Below are 20042 nucleotides of genomic sequence, written 5' to 3'. Positions count from 1 at the left end.
TATCAAGGAGCAACATTCCGACACTTCTACCGTTCTCCACAGCACGGCATGTCATCGGCAGAGAGCAAATCAGCAATATGTAGTCATCAGTACAATGTTCAATGGGAAGACAAAGAGAGGCGTCAGCCTATGACAGGGGACTCCTGTTGTAGCGAGGAAGCAAAGATGGAGCCTGCGTTACAGATCTGACCACAGCCCCGTGGCCAGCTTGAATTCTTGCTGCCTCCTGCACGAGAGACAGATCAGCGGGCTTTGACCCCATTCACCCATACAGCACTGCGATGAACAGCCGTTCCCCTCTCATAGATGAGAGCGCGGAGGAGGGCATCGCTAGGAGAATTTAAGTTGTGGATTTACCCAGACACCTGTGCCTGAGGCAGTTCAAAGTGATGGTCAAACCTCAGAACAAGAAAAGTTGCCGGTGCACTTTCTAAAATGCTGAAAGATATTTTTGAGGACACATTGCTCTGAAAGTGAAAAGCATGAATCAGTAAATGATGACAAAAATCATGCAACAATGTCAAAACAATGTCTAAAAAATCCTTGAGTGTGGCTTTCGACGAAACTGTGAAAGTTTTCGACCGAGCACATTTGAATGATCTCTCACCAATGAACATTTACATGTCTAAAGAAGCAGTCTGATCAGGCCCACAGTGCTCATCAGCACCTTATCTTGGATTTAATGCCTCAACAAACGGAAGACAAATTGTGCCTGCTCTTAAAAAGAATTGCACTGGAAATCAATGAGAGGCTCTTCTCCCCGAGCCACTTGTGCCTGTCCTCCTAAGAAGATGGCCTCCCCTGCTGACAGTGACTCCCCTTTCAGTAGATGCCTTGTTCAGTAACGTTAAGCTCTGTGAAACCCTCCCAGGCCTGCAGTGCTGGGTCCGTTCAGCAGGGTGGCGCAAAAACACTGGGTGTCAAGTGATCAGTAGTCTCAGCCACAGATGGTCCAGCCACACATGAATGGAGAGTCTGACAGCTATAGTGCATTAACCTGGCCACACTGTCCAGATTCTGCCAGGTACATTCCAATTGGCTATACTCACTCGTGTGTGTATGGGCTTCTATGCATCATTTTGTACTGGATCGATGTAAATAAAAGTTGTTGTTGCGGTCAAGTTCAGCTTTATTGAACGGTTGCACATATTGTGGTAAAATGAGCTTTTCAGAGCAAGATATGATATACCCGATATATCTGGCTGATCTGACCAAAAGTCCATGTTATAGCTTATGATTAAAAATTATTAAAGAGTTCTGCTTAAAGCTGTTAGTAATAATTAAGAGGCATCATTACTTATTTGCCAACAGGCTCTGGGAAAACCGTTAGCTATATTTTAAATCATTGACAGTTTGACAGAGAGACTGGCATACTGCTTCTGTATTGCAAACTTCCCAGTTGCCTGCGGATCACAAAAGTCCAAGAATGAAGTGCAACAGACCAACATTTAGCATGAATGCCTTACTGGACTAGCAATCTGTGTTTACTGAGAGGCTCTTTTGATTTTACTCCATTTTCAAGATTGCTGCCTTCTATACGTCATGCCAGAATAGCTGTCTTGTGATTGGTCGTTTTGCATGTCAATCTTGCAGTAGTAGGCGGTTATCGGCCACATTAAATAGCGAAAGAAATTAGGAGTTGCACGATACATCAAGGGTTCGGTGCTTTCTGAATACTACAACGTAGCAAACAATTCAGTTCGATGCTTTCAATTCTGAATATAGCTTTCAGAAATGATTCTGAATAAGGGAAATTAAAATGCGCAAGGTAATTTGATTCTGATGGGTTACACATGCAAGCCAAGCTGGCTGTAGTAGCGAGAAAAGAAGTCGCGGAGACTGCACCAAAACTGGAAGAACTCCTCTCACGTCCGCGACATGTGGAAAATCGGGCTCAAGTGTGGGCCTAGATGGCTAGATACAACAAAACCAGTATGCAAAACAGGTTATAAATATCTTCACTGCAAAACAGCCAAAGAGCTGAAAAGACGAAGGTTGGCAAAGGTGAAGGCTACGCTGGGGAGCTTTCTTAAGTGATTAATGAAATGCTCTGTTGAGAATTTCACCGTTTTATGCAGAGCTAAGCTAATTGCTTCTTAATTACTAATAATTAGCGTGTGAGCTCATGATGTTCACATGTTCGTGTTTCTATTGCCAACAGGCTATCAAGCAAGTAGCTTACTTAATTGTTAAATTTCGTGTGCGCTGCGTTTAAAAGGTAAAATACTGATGTTTAAAAGGAGCAATGGGTGCACAGATTAACCTTAAATTATATAGGATCTTCTCACTCATTTTCCTTATTCAGAATTCAACTTCTACCACTCCAAGTTCATCCAGTCCATTGCATTTGTGCGAGAAAGACCCAAAGACAGCACAGAAGCCCAAATACTAAAATAGAGCAGTCCAAAGAGAATCAGACTGACAGACCACATAGATGCACTGATTTGCCTAGCTAAGAACCTTAAACAGGCAAAGAAACTCACTAATGTAAATTCAGAAGAGCAGAGGCCCTCTTTGAAGTATTTATTGTATAGCAAGTTTGCAAATACAGACTTGATTTTTCTTTGCTCAATCCAATAAACATTTTACGCTCAGACAATGGAAGGACTTCATATTTTTGTGGGGTTTTTATGACACAGTATCGCTTTGGTATCAAAGTCAATTCTGGCCTCATCACAACCCTAAAAGAAACCAGAATCTACCTAGTCTAAATGCTTATTGGCTCACCCCTGCACTCCCACTCCAGGCAAATGTGTTTCGGGGTAAATGAAGCATAGTGGGCAGCTCTGGTTTAGCGGTAACCCCTCATCGCACCTCCTCCAAAAACCCGTGCACGGCAACTGAGCCATGCACAGGCACGATGGGAGAAGTGGCTCTGATTTTGTTATAGTTTGGTTAGATAACTCTTTGAATAGATTCAAATGCCATGTGTGAACTTGACAAAAGGCTGGCATAGTAAACTTGCATCATAGTGAAAAATTATATTACTCAACTTAGCAATACTTATGTATATATAAAAAAAAACACCCACTGAAATTAATGAACTGTAATATCAGCAAAGGAATTCCCTGTAGAACCTAATTACCATCAACCTGCACAAGGTACAAAAAACAGTGTCAGCTATTTTTAATGTGCTTGGTCTGTATGAGTTTTCTTCTCAGTCAAACTAGGCTACATTTTAACCAGCCACAAAATCTGAAATCAGACCACACCGTAGTAGTTCTGGGCCTGGTTTTCTATCCAAATACATGCTGGATATATTTAAGTTATTGTCATTTACTTTCTTTTGTTAGCTTGTCCTGACCTGTCCTACTAAGATTTTTTTCCCCCCAGTCTACAGTGTATACAAAATGTGTTGATCGTCTGACAGATTTACAACCATGAACAGAAAAACAGACACGAAGGAGAGAGATAAACACCTAGCCTGACAAACAAACGCTCTCCATGCGGCATCATCAATCACCATTTAGCGAGTCTGTTTTTTCCTACCCTCTGACATCTTAACTTGGGTTTTCATCGCCTCTGTTAATTGGGCCCCTGAATGTAGAATCAATCGGATCAATTGACCTCTTTTACAGCTTGCTGCACTGACCCACCGCTGCGCTTGACCTTTCTACTCAAAGTGAGGACATCTGCAAACAGGACATGTCTGTGACCTTTCTCCAGCCAGCATTGCCGAGTGCACACACTTTAAATCCACTCCCGCATCAGCCCTGACCCCCAAACATCTTCCCCGCAGTGCTGAGCACAACATCTCAATCATGCATCATGAACAAAACATCCATCACCGCAGTCCCAACACAATCTATTCTTTGCATAGCAGGGACAAGGAGGAGGAGGGACATTTGTGAGAGAAGAACACACAGAAAAAATGGTCTGTTTTTCAAAAAGATGATCAGCATGCGGAGACTTTAAGCAAGACCATTGCTGAAATTCATAGACAGCACCTACAAAAACAATGCCGTATGTATGACTAATGCAAAGTTACTCTACAACACCTAAGAGACTATGAGAAATACATCTGCACACCACAGGAAAAATGCCTCTGAAAAAGTAAATTCTGTGATTAAAGAACAATGAAAAAGCACCCCTAGCAATTCTCAGCTCACGAAGCTTACTGAAAGGAGGGTGCCAGTCATAATAAAACAACCAACTTCCTTATGATTATCCTTTTTGCTAGCCTACAGCATTAGCTAACAAAAGTCACCCACTGGTTAGATGCTATTTAAATTAGAAGTTTGAGGGGGAAAAGTAAAAACATTTGCTTGACAGACATTACCCTTGTTAAGTCAACAACAACAAATGAAAATCATTTTACTCAGAAGAACAGAGCTAGCTACAGGGAAATTTCATTAAAAATAACCCTTATAGCCTATAAAATTACAATTACTAACTACAATAAACATCTGATTCTACAACATGACACCCCAAGCTTTCCCCAACACCAGCTCTAAAATACAAAAACACTACATTTTGTGACACAAACGATGCAGATTACAGCACTTTCTCCCTTCTCCAGAAATGAAGTGAGATTTCGCGACATTGAAACGTTGTGGTAGACAGTATACGTTTAGAGTTGTGGTTGCGTTTCTGGTACACCTTTCTGCATCGCTGCACATATACTGGACTAACAGAAAGGTCACTGCCATGTATGAAATTTCAAAACGTGGCAATCTTTATGCTGCCATCAGCTATTTATCTACTCAGCCGCCACAATACCAACGTGTGTTATCTAACTACATTACCACCATACAAACACCTTGGAGAAGAATGTCGCTTACTGCTTTATACTTGCTTGGAAACGACATTTTAATAACGATATCCAGCCATTTGTAGCCCTGTTTAGCTAGCCTAACCAGCTAGCTTACAGTCCACAATCAACTTGTCAGTGGGGGAGCAAACACTTTATTTCCACTGTTCAACCAAAGGTACTCCCTTGAACGGGCACAGCGTTGTGAAGTCGCACCTAGATTCGGGGTAAATAAAGTTTAAAGGAAAAACTGCTTGATTACTAACATACATTGGAAGCTTCCCCACTCACCTTATCCAGTGCTGGCCGTTATGTTTTGGAGATATCTACTTTCTGCCAGATAAATATTATAGAACATTTGTTTTAATCGGAATTATATTACTTTATTTATATCTTGTAATTTTTTTTATAGTTGTATATATACTACGTATTGTAAAATTGTCGCGGATTATATTACAAGTAGCGAAATGTCAGAATAAAACCGGAACATTTCGTCAGGCACACTTTGTGGACACATTCCGGGGTCCTGGATTGGGCGTTTGTGAGAAGATGGCAGCGACCAGCAAAGCGCAGGTGTTATCGCTGTATCGACTGCTGTTAAAGGAGAGCAAGGCTTTCCCCTCCTATAATTACAGGTAACGATACCAGTGGCGTTTTGCATACAACCAGTACAATTACGTGTTAGTGTATGAGGTAAATGCGCGAAGTGACTCGCTGACGGTAGTAGTTGGTAACTGAGCTAACTATCTAGCTCAGCTTCACATGTAAAACACGACATGAGCTGGGGAGCAGCTGAAACCTCAGCAACACCGCTGTGTCTTTGCTGTGGTTTACCTTGACTGTCGTCTAGTATCCGATCGACAGTTGTTCTCTGGTCCCCAGCTAAGCAGTAAAGAAAGGGGCAGAGGATGGCTGTAACTGCATACCTTTAAAATCTTCCTGAAATATGTGTAATTACCTAAGAAAGTTGGCATTTTAATATAGTGTTGGATGAGTGTAGATGTGGATGATAGTTTTTTTCTGTGAGACCGTTGACAATCCATTAACAATTAACAGCACACGTTTTGAAAAATGTGATGACACTGAATGAACATGAAATCAGGCATGTTGTGTTCATCAATTAGTTATTAAAATAATAGCGCTTGTAAACGTGTTTGACTTAGTTTTTGGTGCTAACTAGGCTAGCCAATAAACATCAACCTACATTATTGATTCCTCATTAGGATGTGTAAAGCTACATTCGCCCAATTTCAAGGTGCCAGTGTTTACAGTGCAAGTAGGCCATTGGCGGATATATAATGCCAATATCACACTGTTGGGTTTTTTGTATGTGGGTTGTTGTTTTTTTGCATCGTCTAAAATAGTTTAATAATAGCAAATGATACGCAATTGCTAAACTTAAATGAAGAACAAAAAATCAAGACACATGACATTCAACACTAGTTTGTCATAATCTAATATTTTCAGATCATGTAGAAGAGATAAATAAGTACCAGTGACTTCAGATTTCATCTAGGTAGATTGAAGATTTGAGAGATTTATTCAAGCACAAATAGGCTTCTCAGAATATATGAGCTGGTTCACTAGCAAATTTACCTTATCTCTTTTGTTGTAATTAGCTATTAGATGATGTGCAGCCTCACGGAAAAAGAGATACCAAAGAAAAGAAGAGATAAAGAAGTAATTTGAATCAGTGCTTAGACACATTACTAAAGTAGCCTTAACAGTTACGTCATGCCACACCAATTGATGCCACCCCTTCAGCACAACAGAACTGTGCAATTAATTAAAGATTTTATTTCCTTAATGTACAGTTGAATATCATATTACCAGTATCCACTTCAGTCTGTCTTTATATGATCTGTTAGAGGTTGCTACTAGAATACACGTATTGGAGAAGCTGAGCTCTTAAGAGATCTTAAAATTATGATTTGGGTCGTAAGGATGCATATTTATTAACTAAACAGTTAATTTATAGTTATGTACCAAATTGATCATCTTAAAAATGCCAAATGTCTATTTAAAGGATCACTTTTTCAGTGTTTTTCAGTACTGATTTCTCATAAATGTCCTTATTTTAACACGGTCAGACAAAAGCTCATTGTTTACAGTTTTCCAAAAACTCAGACCTCTGCTCTGCTTGAATGGCTGCACACTATGCTCTCAGCTGATTCATAGAACAGCATAATCTTTTAAATTATTCAGAGTCTAAAAAGGCATTTTGCTCCACTGGGTGGAAATAGCCAGGAATTCGTGAAGCCATCGTGGATTGTAATATACCTTCAAATGGGCTGTTTAGCTTTGTGGTTAAAGCCCCAAGCAAGATCTCAGAGTGTATGTGATCTGAATTGCTTAGGTTTCTGAGGAAGGCTAGGTGCTTCAAACGAGTTAGGGAAAGCCCTGCTGGCATAAAAGGGAAAGAGGGTGTGATGGGGACATAGGAGGAGATGCATAATGCAATGAAAGAAGGATTAAAAAGCAGCCAGAGGAAAAGGCACGTATAGAGTGAGTCTAATTTGGGGGGGGAGGCAGACAGACAGACAGAGAGAAAGAAGGGTAGAAGACGGTTGATTCAGGTTAAGAAAATTACTGGTCTGCGGCCAGACTACTGAGAAGGCAACAGAAGAGGCTGTGGAAGCAGAGGGGGAGCTTTACTGACAGCGAATACTGCAAAATCATAGGAGCAGCAGAAGTAGGGCACCTCTTACGCAAAAGCACGTCCCTGTTAAATAGAACCCCCCCCAGTGGTTCTTTACTCCAGCTTGACGTTAGCACGCTTTGCGACGACTTGTGTACGCTCGGCGCCAGTCAGAAAGCTGGCAGAAATTAAATCTTTAAAAGCCTCAAATAAATAAGTGATCAGGGAGCACTCCACACATCTCGCACAGTTCTCATCCTCTCCTGTCCTCACCCCGACCCCCAACCTCCCAGTCCTCCTCTGAAAATAGGCTATTCCAAGGCAAGACCATTTTTGTTTGATTGCTTCAGAGGCATCACATGGTGCCAAAAGCAGTCTGTCTCTCTGGCTGCTTCCCTTTGCATTCACAGCTAGTGTATTTGGAAGCCATAATTCACATCATAGCCTCCAAATCTGACTTGCTGAGATACAAAATTAATATATTGCAGACCACAGCTGCAAATGGATCACTTTGATATCTGATACTGATTTATTAGCCTTTGTCCAAGATGGGGCCACAGGGATAGCCTGAGTAAAGGTCGCTGTGACTTGTGCTAGGGACAAGTGTCTGATGTTCTTCCCCATTTGAGATATGTCACTACTTAATTTGCTACCCTCAATTAGTCAGCCTACCAGTTATTTTCATTTAGCGTGATCTTAATTGCCTTTAATTACTCTTAATCAAGCTCCTTTTTCATCTGCAGTTTGCCTCAAGGTTTCTTGTCTCATCGTTACGCGTGGTCTAGTTCAAGCCTTAACGTCTTTGGCTCCGTCTTGGTCCTGCTGTTTAGCAGGAAGCAGCACAGAGCTCTAAGTCTGATGTACTCTGGGTCATCAGGCTCTATGGCCAGCAAGGCTCTTGCTCTTCACAGCCTCCTCTTCTCTCCTGTAAAGTTGACATCTACAGCAGCAAGTTTGACCACACTCAGCAGTTTTTTCCAGACGAAACCCAGTTTGGAGGAGGGATGTGTCATTAATAAAACATGCGGCAGGTGTTTCAAAGCGAAGGTGGTGTTAAATATTGAGGAGCTTTAATTGCTATCACTTTATTGAGCTATGAAAGACATTGCTACTGTGAGGTCCTTGTGATCCTCGCTATTATTCATGTTCTTCAGCGCCGCTGCCCTGTGAGTGAAGCAAATTAATCGAGTGTGTAACCGCCTGAGGGTGACGCTACGCTAACTGTTGGCCACAGCAGAGTAACAGTTTGATATGAGCCAATGTCATAAGGCCTCAATTGTTGTTTTGTCGGTATATCCCATATGTGTGCTTGGTTCCATCTCTTCCCTTCAGCTGTCCGTGGTGTGCCGAAATGCCAGATTGGTATGAGCAGCCCATTGCAGGGCATAATTCATCTAATTTGGTAACGTGAGTAATAAGCATTCACATGAGCTTTCAAAGGACACAGGAAGGGATTTTGGGGGGTTTTTTTTCTTCACATGTTGCATCTCTTAAAGCCAGACTGTTTAGCCGCCTGGATTGTCACTCCAAGGAAGCACAATACTCAAAACTAGACGCGATGAATCAGAAATTCCTACGCTGATGACAAAGACCCAATGTGTGATTTTCTCTTAAGCGTCGTGTCATCTGTGCCACCGAGGGATGAAGGAAGTGCGTATACATGCCAGACAGCATCTTCCATCTCATGTTCCATTAGTTGTTCATAGTATATGAAAGCAAGAGTCCCTTCATGACTTTTTACTTGCATCATTATACGATAACTTTGTATTGTTTCAGTAATTTGATAACTCGGTTTATTTATTTATTTATTTAACCCATGTGATTATTTATAGGTTAAGCGCTACATCTTGTCGGAAACCTCAAATCTTTGCTATTCCGTTAAGATTTGAAAGCTATCTGATCGCATGAGAGGTTTATCCTCTCTTGAGCACTACGCTGTATTGTTTTGGCTCACATATTTCACTGTAATGGTTGGAGTTATTTGTATTTTTAGGCTTCACACAAGTTGATGTGGAGGATTTCGCCTGTAGTTTTGTAGTCTAAAGTCTGCTCCTCATCATGTAATTGGCTGTGTATTTCACACATTAGGGGTGACACTGGATGAACCTAAAACCTTACAAACGCATGTGACGTCTGCTTCTGAGCAGCTGGCTTATTTTAGCCTGCTTTGCACTGCCTGTCAGTCTGAGCATCCTGAGGATGACTCACTTCATCCAACAACTGCTCCTTTTTCCCTCTCCTCCTCAAATCTCAGTTTTGCATCTGTCATCTGTCGTCTTTTTATTTATTTATTTTTTTTACATTAATTTATGCATGTTTCTGAGATTTGCATGCCGTCTGTCCGTCTGCGTCTGCAGGCGCCAGGGCACACGCAGGGGTGCGTTTGTGGGCTTGCGTTCTGTCGCTTTCCTATTAACCCCCTTCCAGTATTTCTCCCTCCTGCTCTCCGACCAACCTTGTCTCTCCGCCTCCTCCAGTTCCCCTCTCTCCTCATCCTCTGCGGGGAGAAGAGGTCCCGGCTCTCGCGGCAGCGCGGACTTGCCTCCTTACCGCCTGCGGCTGGGTGGACGTATTTCTGTGGTTGCCAGGCAGCCACTTTTGATGTTGGCAATCAAGGCTCCTGCTCCTGCCACACAGATGAAGAGGAGAGGGAGAGGGAGAGAGATTTCTGTTAAGGAAAAAAGAAACATCACCACATTCCATCCTCCTAACTAGATGTCTGATGGCTGCCGGCCCGGGTGGCGCGCACGCCAGGCACCGCGCATGGGCTGGATGCGGCTCCAGGCGGCAGGACGCAGCTGATCGGTTCCCTGCCGTCTCACAGCACCGCCCCCCCTCCCAGTCCTGCGAAGAGCACATTCTACTCGGAGTCCGTGGAGTCGTTTCCGGCACTCTGAGTTGCACGGCACTCGTCCCTTGGTGGCTAATGGGAGGATGTCTTTGTGTTTATGAAGGGACACCACATGCTGGGAATAAAGGGCCTGCGTTCCAGTTACATCATCGGCACAGAAAAATGAGAAGCATAACTGCCGGTTTTCACTTGCGCCAACTGTTATCGGTAGTTTCTTGAACTTCTAACTCTTGAAAGAATGCTTCAAAAAAAAAAAAGTTATTTATGTTAGTCTGTCTTTGACTGTCTGTCTTGTGGGATTGGTCTGTGATGAGTGCTGATTACCATCCCGTGTGTCTCCTCCCTCTCCCCAGGACGTATGCCCTGCGCAGAGTGCGAGACGCGTTCAGGGAGAACCAGGGTGTGGAGGACCCAAAAGCCGTGGAGCAGCTGCTGCAGAAAGCGCGTGAAAACCTGGACATCATCCGGAGACAGGTACTAGTCACACCTACAAAATAACAAAGCACCGACAATGCTGATTAAATCTAGTATTTCTCTCTCTCTCTCTCTCTCTCTCCCTCTCTCCCTCTCTCTCTCCCTCTGAGCCCCGCTGTCCTCTGAAGGGGCCTATCATGTCTTGCTAGAAGAATATTGATGAGCATCTGGTGAGCTCCCACCTGTCCACGGATACCCTGCTGTCCTGTGCTTTGTTCCCATAATTCCATTCCGTACTGGGGCCTCATCCCCAGGGATGGCGGCTTTCTGTCAGCCTCTTTGTCCTTTTTAACCAGACCAATCAGGGGAACATGTCAGATAAGGGCTTTTCCCATCCTCTCCCACGCTTTGCCCATGGACTTATCTAGTACTAGGTGGTCTTGATGAAGCTGTTAAAATATGAGTTTCAGCTTGTTGCGGTGGCAGGTGACTGGGTAGTTTTAATGGTGCACTCTAATAATAAGAGCTTTAATCCAGAAATGGAAATGGAAATGCGCTAACTTTGGAAATGCGCTAACTGACACAAAGTATGAGAGCAAAAACAACAAAATGCCCCAAAATTAGCTAACTTGTGCTGCTTTCACACACACTACTTTTTTAAATGTAAAAATAAACAAACAAAACACTGTCTAGAGCAGTTTTTATTGACATAACCGACACACTGTAAGCATAACAGGTTAGCTTAGCTAGTGAGCTCATTGAAAGTTAGCTATCCACAACAGTCAGATACAAATCCAAACTTAGCAGTTCATAGTCATTGTTACAGTTCTAAATGAATGAGCCAGTTTCACTCTTTACTCTTATCCATAGTCCGTCTTATCTCAATCTGAACCCTGCAGAGGACAGTGTTTAGTGAAATTGGCTAACTAACAACAGTCTGGGGTCTGTCCCAGTTGCGTACTACGCACTAATACTGTAAAGTGTGTAATGCATAGTTATCTTAATAGTACGGGTTTGGCAGCGTTGTACACAAAACATTAACATACTGCTCTGTCTTGTACTAACTGTAAGTGATGAAGCGTTGCTATGCCAACATGCATCATTGCAAGCTACAGTTCGGTTACTTTCAACGTGGCTGTTAAACCTAAAAGAGTAATGCCAGATATTCTAGTTACCTCATTTACAAATATGAATAAGTGAGCCAGCCGAATGTAGCTGCCATCAGATAGATTGCCAGCTAGGTGGCTACCGTGGCTAGTTAAATTACACAAATTAACAAGGTTCAAATGGATTGCTTACTAAAATAGTAACCATTTATTATTGTGGTGGTGTCTAATTTAAAAAACTTTTTTTTTTTTTTTCCCTTACCCAAATTTTTCCAGACATGAGTAGTTCTCCCCTTTCTGTTTTGTATTGCATTATGGGACAGTAGTGTCCATCCAAACCATACTAAAAAATGACCGGTCCGGAGTATGCATCGTGAATTCTTTTTAGTATACTCAGCCCATATTCAACCCAAGTGGCTCCTACTCAGCTGAACTGTACCGATTTCTCTCTCTCATTTTTGCTATTATTTTGTATAGGCTATTTCAAACGTGCTGTAGTTATGAATAAAACAACTACGGGCTTTAGTCAAAGAGGGCAAAAATTGCTTCTTAAAAATGTGCCCTGACTGACCCTCATAGTAGTGGGAAGTTACATTGGCCTGAATGTATCCAGTGTTGCTCTATATTTTTACACATACTAGTATAAGAGTGGTCTGCCATCCAAAAATGTCCATGCAGCCCACATTAGTCAAAAGGATAAAAGCAAAGGATAAAAACGTACACACAAACACCCAAGAATGGGAAAGAAACTAAAATGGCTAAGGTGAAGTTTGCCTGCTCCATCCCGATTGTTGCCCTTTCCAGCTCGGCCCCATGTTTGGGATGATGACTTTGATCTCTTACTTCGAAATCGAAGATATTTATGAAATCACTATATTTACAGGAAGAAAGCCAGGATTTTGTACCTCAACCTTTATCTTACTCTCATTGCAGGGGAAAGGTGTTTTTAGTGGGGTATAGATATAATTGTGTGTGTGTGTGTGTGTGTGTGTATTTATACACAATAAAAAAAAACCACATAGATATATATATCTCAGACAAATGCGCAAAATGCCTATAGTTCCTGATTTGCTACCACATGGCTGCGTGACTTAGAGGGGCGGAGCCTTGTCTCTCCCCATCCTGTGTACATATGTGAAGGCACAAGTGACTAAGCATGCTCTCACCGTGAGTAATTGATATTTTTAGTGTTTCACATGAGTTGATTTTGTCTGTCGTGGAACAGGCTGGTGTGTGCGTGCGTGCGTGCGTGCGTGCGTGCGTGTAGGTGGCTCTCGCTCCTCTTGTCACAGTGCCATACAGTAAACAGTACTGCTGTCTTCCAGCAGATATCTGAGTCAGACCACGTGCCCTGTACATGCCACACGTTGCTGGAGGAAGCAAGACCCATCACCTAGACATGTGCTCACATGCATACGTGGACGTGACGTCCTGCTGTGTCCTGGCACTGCCAGCACATATGTCACTCTCTACCCACGCTGCCTCTCTGACGCTCATGGCAAGATTTGGCACAGATGTAACTCCGCCTCTCCCTAGCGTTTGTGCGTATGTGTATACCACGAGTAACTGGTGCTGGTATTCTCCTCCTTATCTAAATTCTTGCATCTTGGCTTTGATGCACAGATGATCACTCGGAATGTCTGCAGTACTCACTCATGCACAGAAGGATGCTAGAGAGAATGAAGGACCACTGGGTCACTTTTTATACAGCACTTAATGCTGTCCTCTGGTTAAGCAGCATCCTGTGTTCTCTTTTGTGTTTGGCTTCTCTGTGCTCTGGAATATTTTATGATTTATGCCATTCCCCCGTTTGCCCTGATTTGACTGATATATACCCACATACCCTTTCTACTGGGGGAGGCCTAAGGATATTAAAGTAAATGTGAGCTATGCAATATTGATGTGCCCCCTATCTGAAAATGCACTTAAGTTAGTGTAACAAGTATAAAAATCTGTGGCTTCGGGTAGCACCCCATGGCAGGGCACAGACATCTCTGCGGGAAACTGACTCACTGCGGCTACTGCCCCAAATAGAGGTTTAATGAGACTCCTAATGGATTTCACATCAGTTGCCTGGCACCCCTACATTTTCCATCTCACTTCGCTTTAATTTCTCTTTTCCTTTTCCATGTTTACGAGCACAAATTAATCACTGATTTTAGTACAGTATGCATAAAACTTCCTCTTCAGATTGAGACAGAGAGATGAGCAGATGAATGTGAGGGATGGGAATAGCGTGTCTGTTCTGTTCTAGGCTGGCTCCAGAGAAACCATTGCCTTACTCTCTACTACAGAATTCCCCATGGCCTAAATAGCAAGCTACATTTCCATTGCAGTTTAGGTTTTGAGCACCTGTGACCATAACTCAGCCCCAGAATGCCTGGGTTGTGCTTGAATGGGTCAGAGCTTTTGGTGCTGAGCCAAGCCTAACTGGTTCAGCTCTTCCCCCTCCTCATCTCTGATTCATATTTATGCCCTTCATTTTTCACTGGAGTAGCAGCGGTATATTTCCGTAAAGCCAAAATGATTTTGACTTAATGCGGCAGGACCTGTAAATCTGGCCGTGGAGAGAACTGTAGCGGCATGCTTAACAGGGCAAAGCCCCCACAGTCCACCGTGGGTGTGCGGTTGTGTGTGTGTGTGTGTGTGTGTGTGTGTGATTTTTAGAAAAATAATTCAAGTTGGCCTGCTACTATGACATTAAAAAAGGTTTGTTTGTTTTTAAGCAGCATTTTCTTCTTCCTCTCTTCAGAATCATAATTCTGTTACCGATAGCAACCTTTTGGATTACAGAGTGTTCTCACAGTGGCATCAAAGAAGTGTAGAAACAGAAACCAAAAAGGCGCACTGACAATAATGAACACTTTCTTTGTTTTTACCAAGTTCAGAGGAAAGTGTAGGCTATCTGTAATTTGGAGACAAGCTGTGAAGTTACAAGCAAGTGGCAGTTCGAAATGCATCATTGCTGTTCTCATTAGAAATGCCATTCACGTCGAATTGGTAAAAATGTACTGTTGCATTAGTAATACTAAACTTTCAGAAGAAAGTACTTAAACTCATCACCCAGCAAAGTAACTAGCGATGGTTCTCTAGTATTGTATCCCATTTCTTTTTGATGGTTATAATCTCTTTGCAATCAGTTTTAACCAGATTAAGGTTTACGTATTTCAAGACTAAATTCCCCTATGAATTTGTTTGTTTCTATGTGTATTGTAATTCACTTCTAGAATATACTGTATGAAGCTTTGAATCAGAGTACAAAGAGGAATGGCCTAAGATCACAACTCCCATCACAGTAATTTAAAAATGCCGTTCAAAATAAAGTATTGATTTATTGATCTGATTTACCTCTCCGGGTAAATTTGCTCCGGGTGGTGTTACCCACCACCAAGCAATCAATTCTCTCATAACTGCAGATAAAGGTACTTCATTTCAAAACATAGTTTGTCCTCTGTAACTAATATGAAATCTGCATGAGCTCAATGACTTCTGGACAGCAAGTGCTTTCTATTGCAACCAGTAAGACTCTGCACTCGTTAAGCAATTGCCATACATGTGACGTGCGGAGGCAAAGCAGTATGCGGGGCGAACCCTGTCTAATACAGCGAACGTTTATTTGACACAAAAACGACAACTAACCTGGCTCATACGTCGACCACACGTATACTCAGACACAGGACTTGGATACATGCACACTAACGACACACAATAAGGAGTAGGTGTGAAACACAGGGAGGGCGTGGCCATACAGACGAACACACGCGCAGGGAGACGTTTGGGGGAGGGGCCGTACCATGACAGTTATTGTTTTAGTACGGATAAATATGTTCAGTCCAGCACTGAATGATAACAGAGCAGGAGGTGTGTTTCAGTGTAAAATTTGATTCATTCTTTCACCATTTAGCTATTCTTATCCACATCAGTTGATTGGATTTTGTTTGTTTTGGTCTGGGATTTTTGATTTTTGATGTTTTTGGAATGGGGATATTAGATTGTAATGACAGGTGTCAGTCATCTCGGCTCAAAACCCTGAGATACGTTGAAGGCAAACTGTGTTTCATTTTTACATATCCAAGTGTCTTGTGAACAGTTCTGTACCCAGTATCGATTTCATGTTGCAAATATGTTCACATGGTCATGGATCATTAGACTTGGTAGTGAGTGCCTTGTTTTCCCCAAGGTCACCAGAAAAGTATATTGTGGAATCGAGTACAGTGCTAGCTTGATGGCTGTAATGGCTCTTTGTCAGCCAAAACTTGTACCACCTCCCGCGTAGTCTGTCCCTCAAATGCGCCCCAGCTAGATGGCTAAGCTTTCAGCAGCTGCAGCAAAGGTACAAAACTACTCAAGAGGAAGAGTTTGAGTGTGTTCTCCCCACTGGATATTAGATTCAGCTAGTTCATTCATTAGAAGACTTTCTGCTTCGTGTTTTAGATTTATGATTTGATTATTTCAAAATGAGGTTTTATGGAACAACTCTGGAGATGGACAATATGGGGGGGAACAAAATACTATGTTGTGATTCTATAGCTGCATTCTGCACTTGCAATATATTATATCCCACTGGTAAACCTTCTGATGTGACATAGTTAAAGACTGACCTGTATTATTCTGACCAAAGCTGTTTACATCTGTTGGATCATTTAAATGTCATGAATCATCAAAACACTCACAGAACACGTATCTGGAACATCTGAGTTTGCTTAGGATGCTCCCAGCATGCACACACCAAAATATTGTGTAATTTGTTATAAAGGCCATTTGCATATTGCTTTTAAAATTACATGCCTGTTCTACTTTACCCATGTTTCCTGTGCTTGTATGTGAGCGATGAGTGACTGTTTTGAATAATATGACTGTGGTAGCTGTGTAGGTGTACATGTCTATAAAATGAATGCTAGCCCCCCGTTTCTTCATGATTTAGTCACACAGCGTGTCACATGTCTGCACATTAGCGTGAACCTCCAGGCCGTTTGTAGCGTCACAAACGCAAGTCATCACGGGGCGTGCTGTCCGATCGTGAGCAGTCTCTTCTGAAGACAAAGAATGCATGGTGAGCCTGTTGGGCTTAAGATTTACCACCTCCTCCTCAAAATAGCATCCTTAATCCTGTAACAAATGTTTTCACGACCAGCAGAGCAGCTCTGGGAACCGTGCTATTTCAAGCCTAGTCGCCTCTCCCCAATCAAAGCAGAATAGGCTAGCTGCGTTAGCATGACAGTAGGGGGTAAAGCGTGCTAGAGATTATTGGGGGGGGGGGGGGGGGGGGTTCGGAGTGAAAAATATTCTTCTGATCTGGCCAAGCAGATGATGTAGGACAAAGAGTGTCGGAATTTGATGATGGTCGCATGACGACCCGCTTGCAGTCTCATCTGGAGCTGGTGCAGAGGGTCTGTACAGTATATCTCCAAGTTTGGAAAGCATGGAATGGGTTATTGTGTTCCAGATTAGAGGAGTGAAGGAGCAGCCAAGAATGGCAGCTTTCTGAATCCCACCACTCAGATACGTGGGAGAAGAGGCTGGGCTCGATGAAGGTCACACCCCAGACAACACTGACGAGCACAGTTGCTGAGAAGACTTATACAAAATGAAGCGGTCAGATAGAATTAAATTCCTATTAAACAGCAATATGGGAGGCTGCTGCATGGTACTGCCCCGAACACAGGCCAAGTTCATTATGCGGGTCACGTGATTAGTGAAGGTGAGGATTTGCATATAGACCTGAAAGAACTCTCTTCTGCATTCTTTCGTAGCAGTCAGGTTTGTTGCACATCAGAAGGGATGCATCATTTCTACTGAGGTGTATGCAATTTTAGCAAATTCATTTTTCAACAACTGTTACTGTGTGGTTTCTTTTTTGGCTTGTAGTGGTGAAAGTTAGTGTGAAGGTGAGATTTGGCCCTCTGTGTGGTTGTCAGACATTGCAGCTGAGCCTCTGAATGGGAAGTGACCACAAATGTGTGGCTGGTGAAAACCTTGCTTAACTGCCAGGAAAGCCAGACAGAGCAGTGAATAGACTCCTAAGTGGGTGAAGTTCTGCTGAAGGACACTCCTCTCTCCTTTAGCTTATCCTCATGCGTCCAAAGCTTTATCGCTGATGCTCCTTGTTTTGTTTTTGGGGTTTTTGATGTTTGTTTTATCTATCTATCTATCTATGTATGTATCTATGTATGTATCTATCTATCTATCTATCTATCTATCTATCTATCTATCTATCTATCTATCTATCTATCTATCTATCTATCTATCTATCTATCTATCTATCTATCTATCTATCTATCTATCTATCTATCTATCTATCTATCTATCTATCTATCTATCTATCTATCTATAAATAATTGGGCTGGTTGGCAAAGTGCCAGAAATGCAGGTCTGCATTCAGGTAAGGTTACTGCTGCTGAATCATGCTGAATTGCTCTGTCCATGGCGCTGAATTAAATAAACAAACACCTCCTGACATATGTGGATGCAGATCACGGGATTTTTTTTAAATTTATTTAGTTTAGTTATTCTGCCGTGTGTGTTTTTTTTTCTTATATATATAATAAAATGTAGTAAGAGATGTAGAGATTTTCAGAATCCTCTACAAAAACGAGCTTCCAGAGAAACTTCCTGGACATTTTGAACAGAGGTCCTTCATCAGCTGTGCAAGCAAAGTGTGTGCAAACACCTTCAGACCATCAAAATTAAGGATTTGTCATTTCCAGTGGCAAGACATTTTAAAACTAATGTGCACAGCATTAATGACATCTGTTTACATTTCCGGTTGTTACTATGGCAGCAATGAAGTAAGGAGACTCATCTACACCCTTGGATCTTTCAGTGCTCAAAATTCAAGCCTCAGCTTATTGGTTCAGATAAGTTTAACCCAGCCCATAAATTCAGGCTAACCATTACCCAGGCTCCTTAGTTCAGGCAAATTTCCATTCGCGATTTGAAGTCCTAAAAGTGTACACATACCAACAAAGCATTTTGAAGTCTGAGGTTACAACAGCCATCTGGAACTATTTTGGATTCAAACTAAATTGTGATGGTGAAGAATTTGAGAATATCGATGAGGCCATCTGCCGACACTCCTTTTAAAAAGCGCCTGCGAAATATGGAAATGTGGAATCTGTGGGGTCATTTAAAACATTTTTATGCCAACACCTTCACATTGCTCACACCATTTTTGACCTCCGCTCAGAGTCAGCAAGTGGTCATCAACAGGACAGACACGTTAAAGCTGTTGGCCAAATGCGGCTTACTAAAGGTATCTCAAGGTGAAGAACGTTAACGTTAACACTCAGCAGCAAATGGCTTGGCTCAAGATATATGCTACTTTTCACCAAAAGCTAGAGTGTAAAGCAAAACTTGCGAAATTAAACAGTACTGAGTTCCATAAGAGGGGAACAAAGTTTGCACCATCTTTAATGGCAAGTAATGTTTATAGATTGATCGTTATTATTAATGATGTAGTATGCAAATTTTCCTACTGGCCCACCCTTGGTCCTGGGCCAAGAACCAGCTGTCCTGGAGTGATGATTACATCATTTTTTTAACAGTAGTTTTGGTTGGTGTGACCAGGTTACAGGTTAATGAAAAACACCCATGCACCCTTTCTCTCTCTCTCTCTCTCTCTCTCTCTCTCTCTCTCTCTCTCTGTGTGTGAGGAAGGGACAGATATGGAGAGAAAAGAAAGTCTCCCTCACAGTTAGGGAGGGTGAGTTCTGGATGGATGGGGTAAAAACTCTGCGCTTCAGTACCAGCAGCAAAGCACCCCATTTACATATTCATTAGCCTTTTTTTTGTGTGTGTTTGGCCCCACCCTTCCTGCTACCCCCCAGTTTACCTCAGCCACTGCTGTGCTGTGCCACCCTGCAGGCTTTCCTCTCTCAGCACTTTCCCAACTCTTTCCCCAGCGTAGTGCTCTCTCTCTCTCTCTCTCTCTCTCTCTCTCTCTCTCTCTCTCTCCCTTATTCCCTCCTTCCCTCCCTCAAGCTCTCCTGCTTGCTTTCTGCCTCTCTCTCTCTCTCTCTCTCTCTCTCTCTCTCTCTCGCATGCTCATTTCCTGCCTCTGTCTCTCAGGCTTTCCCCTTAACACCATTTAGCTATTCTGAGCTTTGTCACACCTGTCCATTGTGTGCGTGTGGATTTTTAATCAAGAGGGGAGAAGAACTTCATAGGTGTTGATGCCTAATAGAGCTCAAGTTCACACCAATCCATATTCAAATCCATTTAACAGCAGCTCAGATGGATGAACTGTCATAACTTTATTGAATGTCTGTCTTGTTTTTAGTGCTT

The 20042-nt window shown here is 42.4% G+C and overlaps 2 protein-coding genes across 6 annotated transcripts in view; one reads left to right on the top strand and one right to left on the bottom strand.

Annotated features, from left to right (window-relative positions):
- The window catches only part of fars2 (phenylalanyl-tRNA synthetase 2, mitochondrial), an 85494-nt gene extending 80324 nt beyond the window's left edge, over nt 1-5170 (bottom strand). For 2 of the 4 annotated variants that reach the window (XR_014116811.1, XM_035530836.2), the window contains exon 1: nt 5042-5168. The gene's annotated coding sequence lies outside the window, so the exon portion shown is untranslated. Of the gene's footprint in view, nt 1-4781; nt 5015-5041 lie in introns of those variants that run through there. The other 2 variants (XM_081695720.1, XM_027013266.3) reach the window with 2 other exon arrangements.
- Nucleotides 5171-5264: 94 nt separating this feature from the next.
- The window catches only part of lyrm4b (LYR motif containing 4), a 31562-nt gene continuing 16784 nt past the window's right edge, over nt 5265-20042 (top strand). For both annotated transcript variants that reach the window (XR_014116812.1, XM_027013296.3), the window contains exons 1-2: nt 5265-5385; nt 10593-10713. Coding sequence is in view for 1 of the 2 variants with exons in the window: in XM_027013296.3 (XP_026869097.1) it covers nt 5300-5385; nt 10593-10713 (207 nt within the window). In the remaining variant the exon portion in view is untranslated. The remainder of the gene's footprint in view (nt 5386-10592; nt 10714-20042) is intronic.

This window comes from Electrophorus electricus, chromosome 14 (assembly GCF_041902795.1).
Source record: "Electrophorus electricus isolate QZ-2024a chromosome 14, ASM4190279v1, whole genome shotgun sequence".
Classification (NCBI taxonomy): Eukaryota; Metazoa; Chordata; class Actinopteri; order Gymnotiformes; family Gymnotidae; genus Electrophorus; species Electrophorus electricus.
Note: the sequence above shows the minus strand (reverse complement) of the source record. Positions and strands in the feature narration are given on the sequence as shown.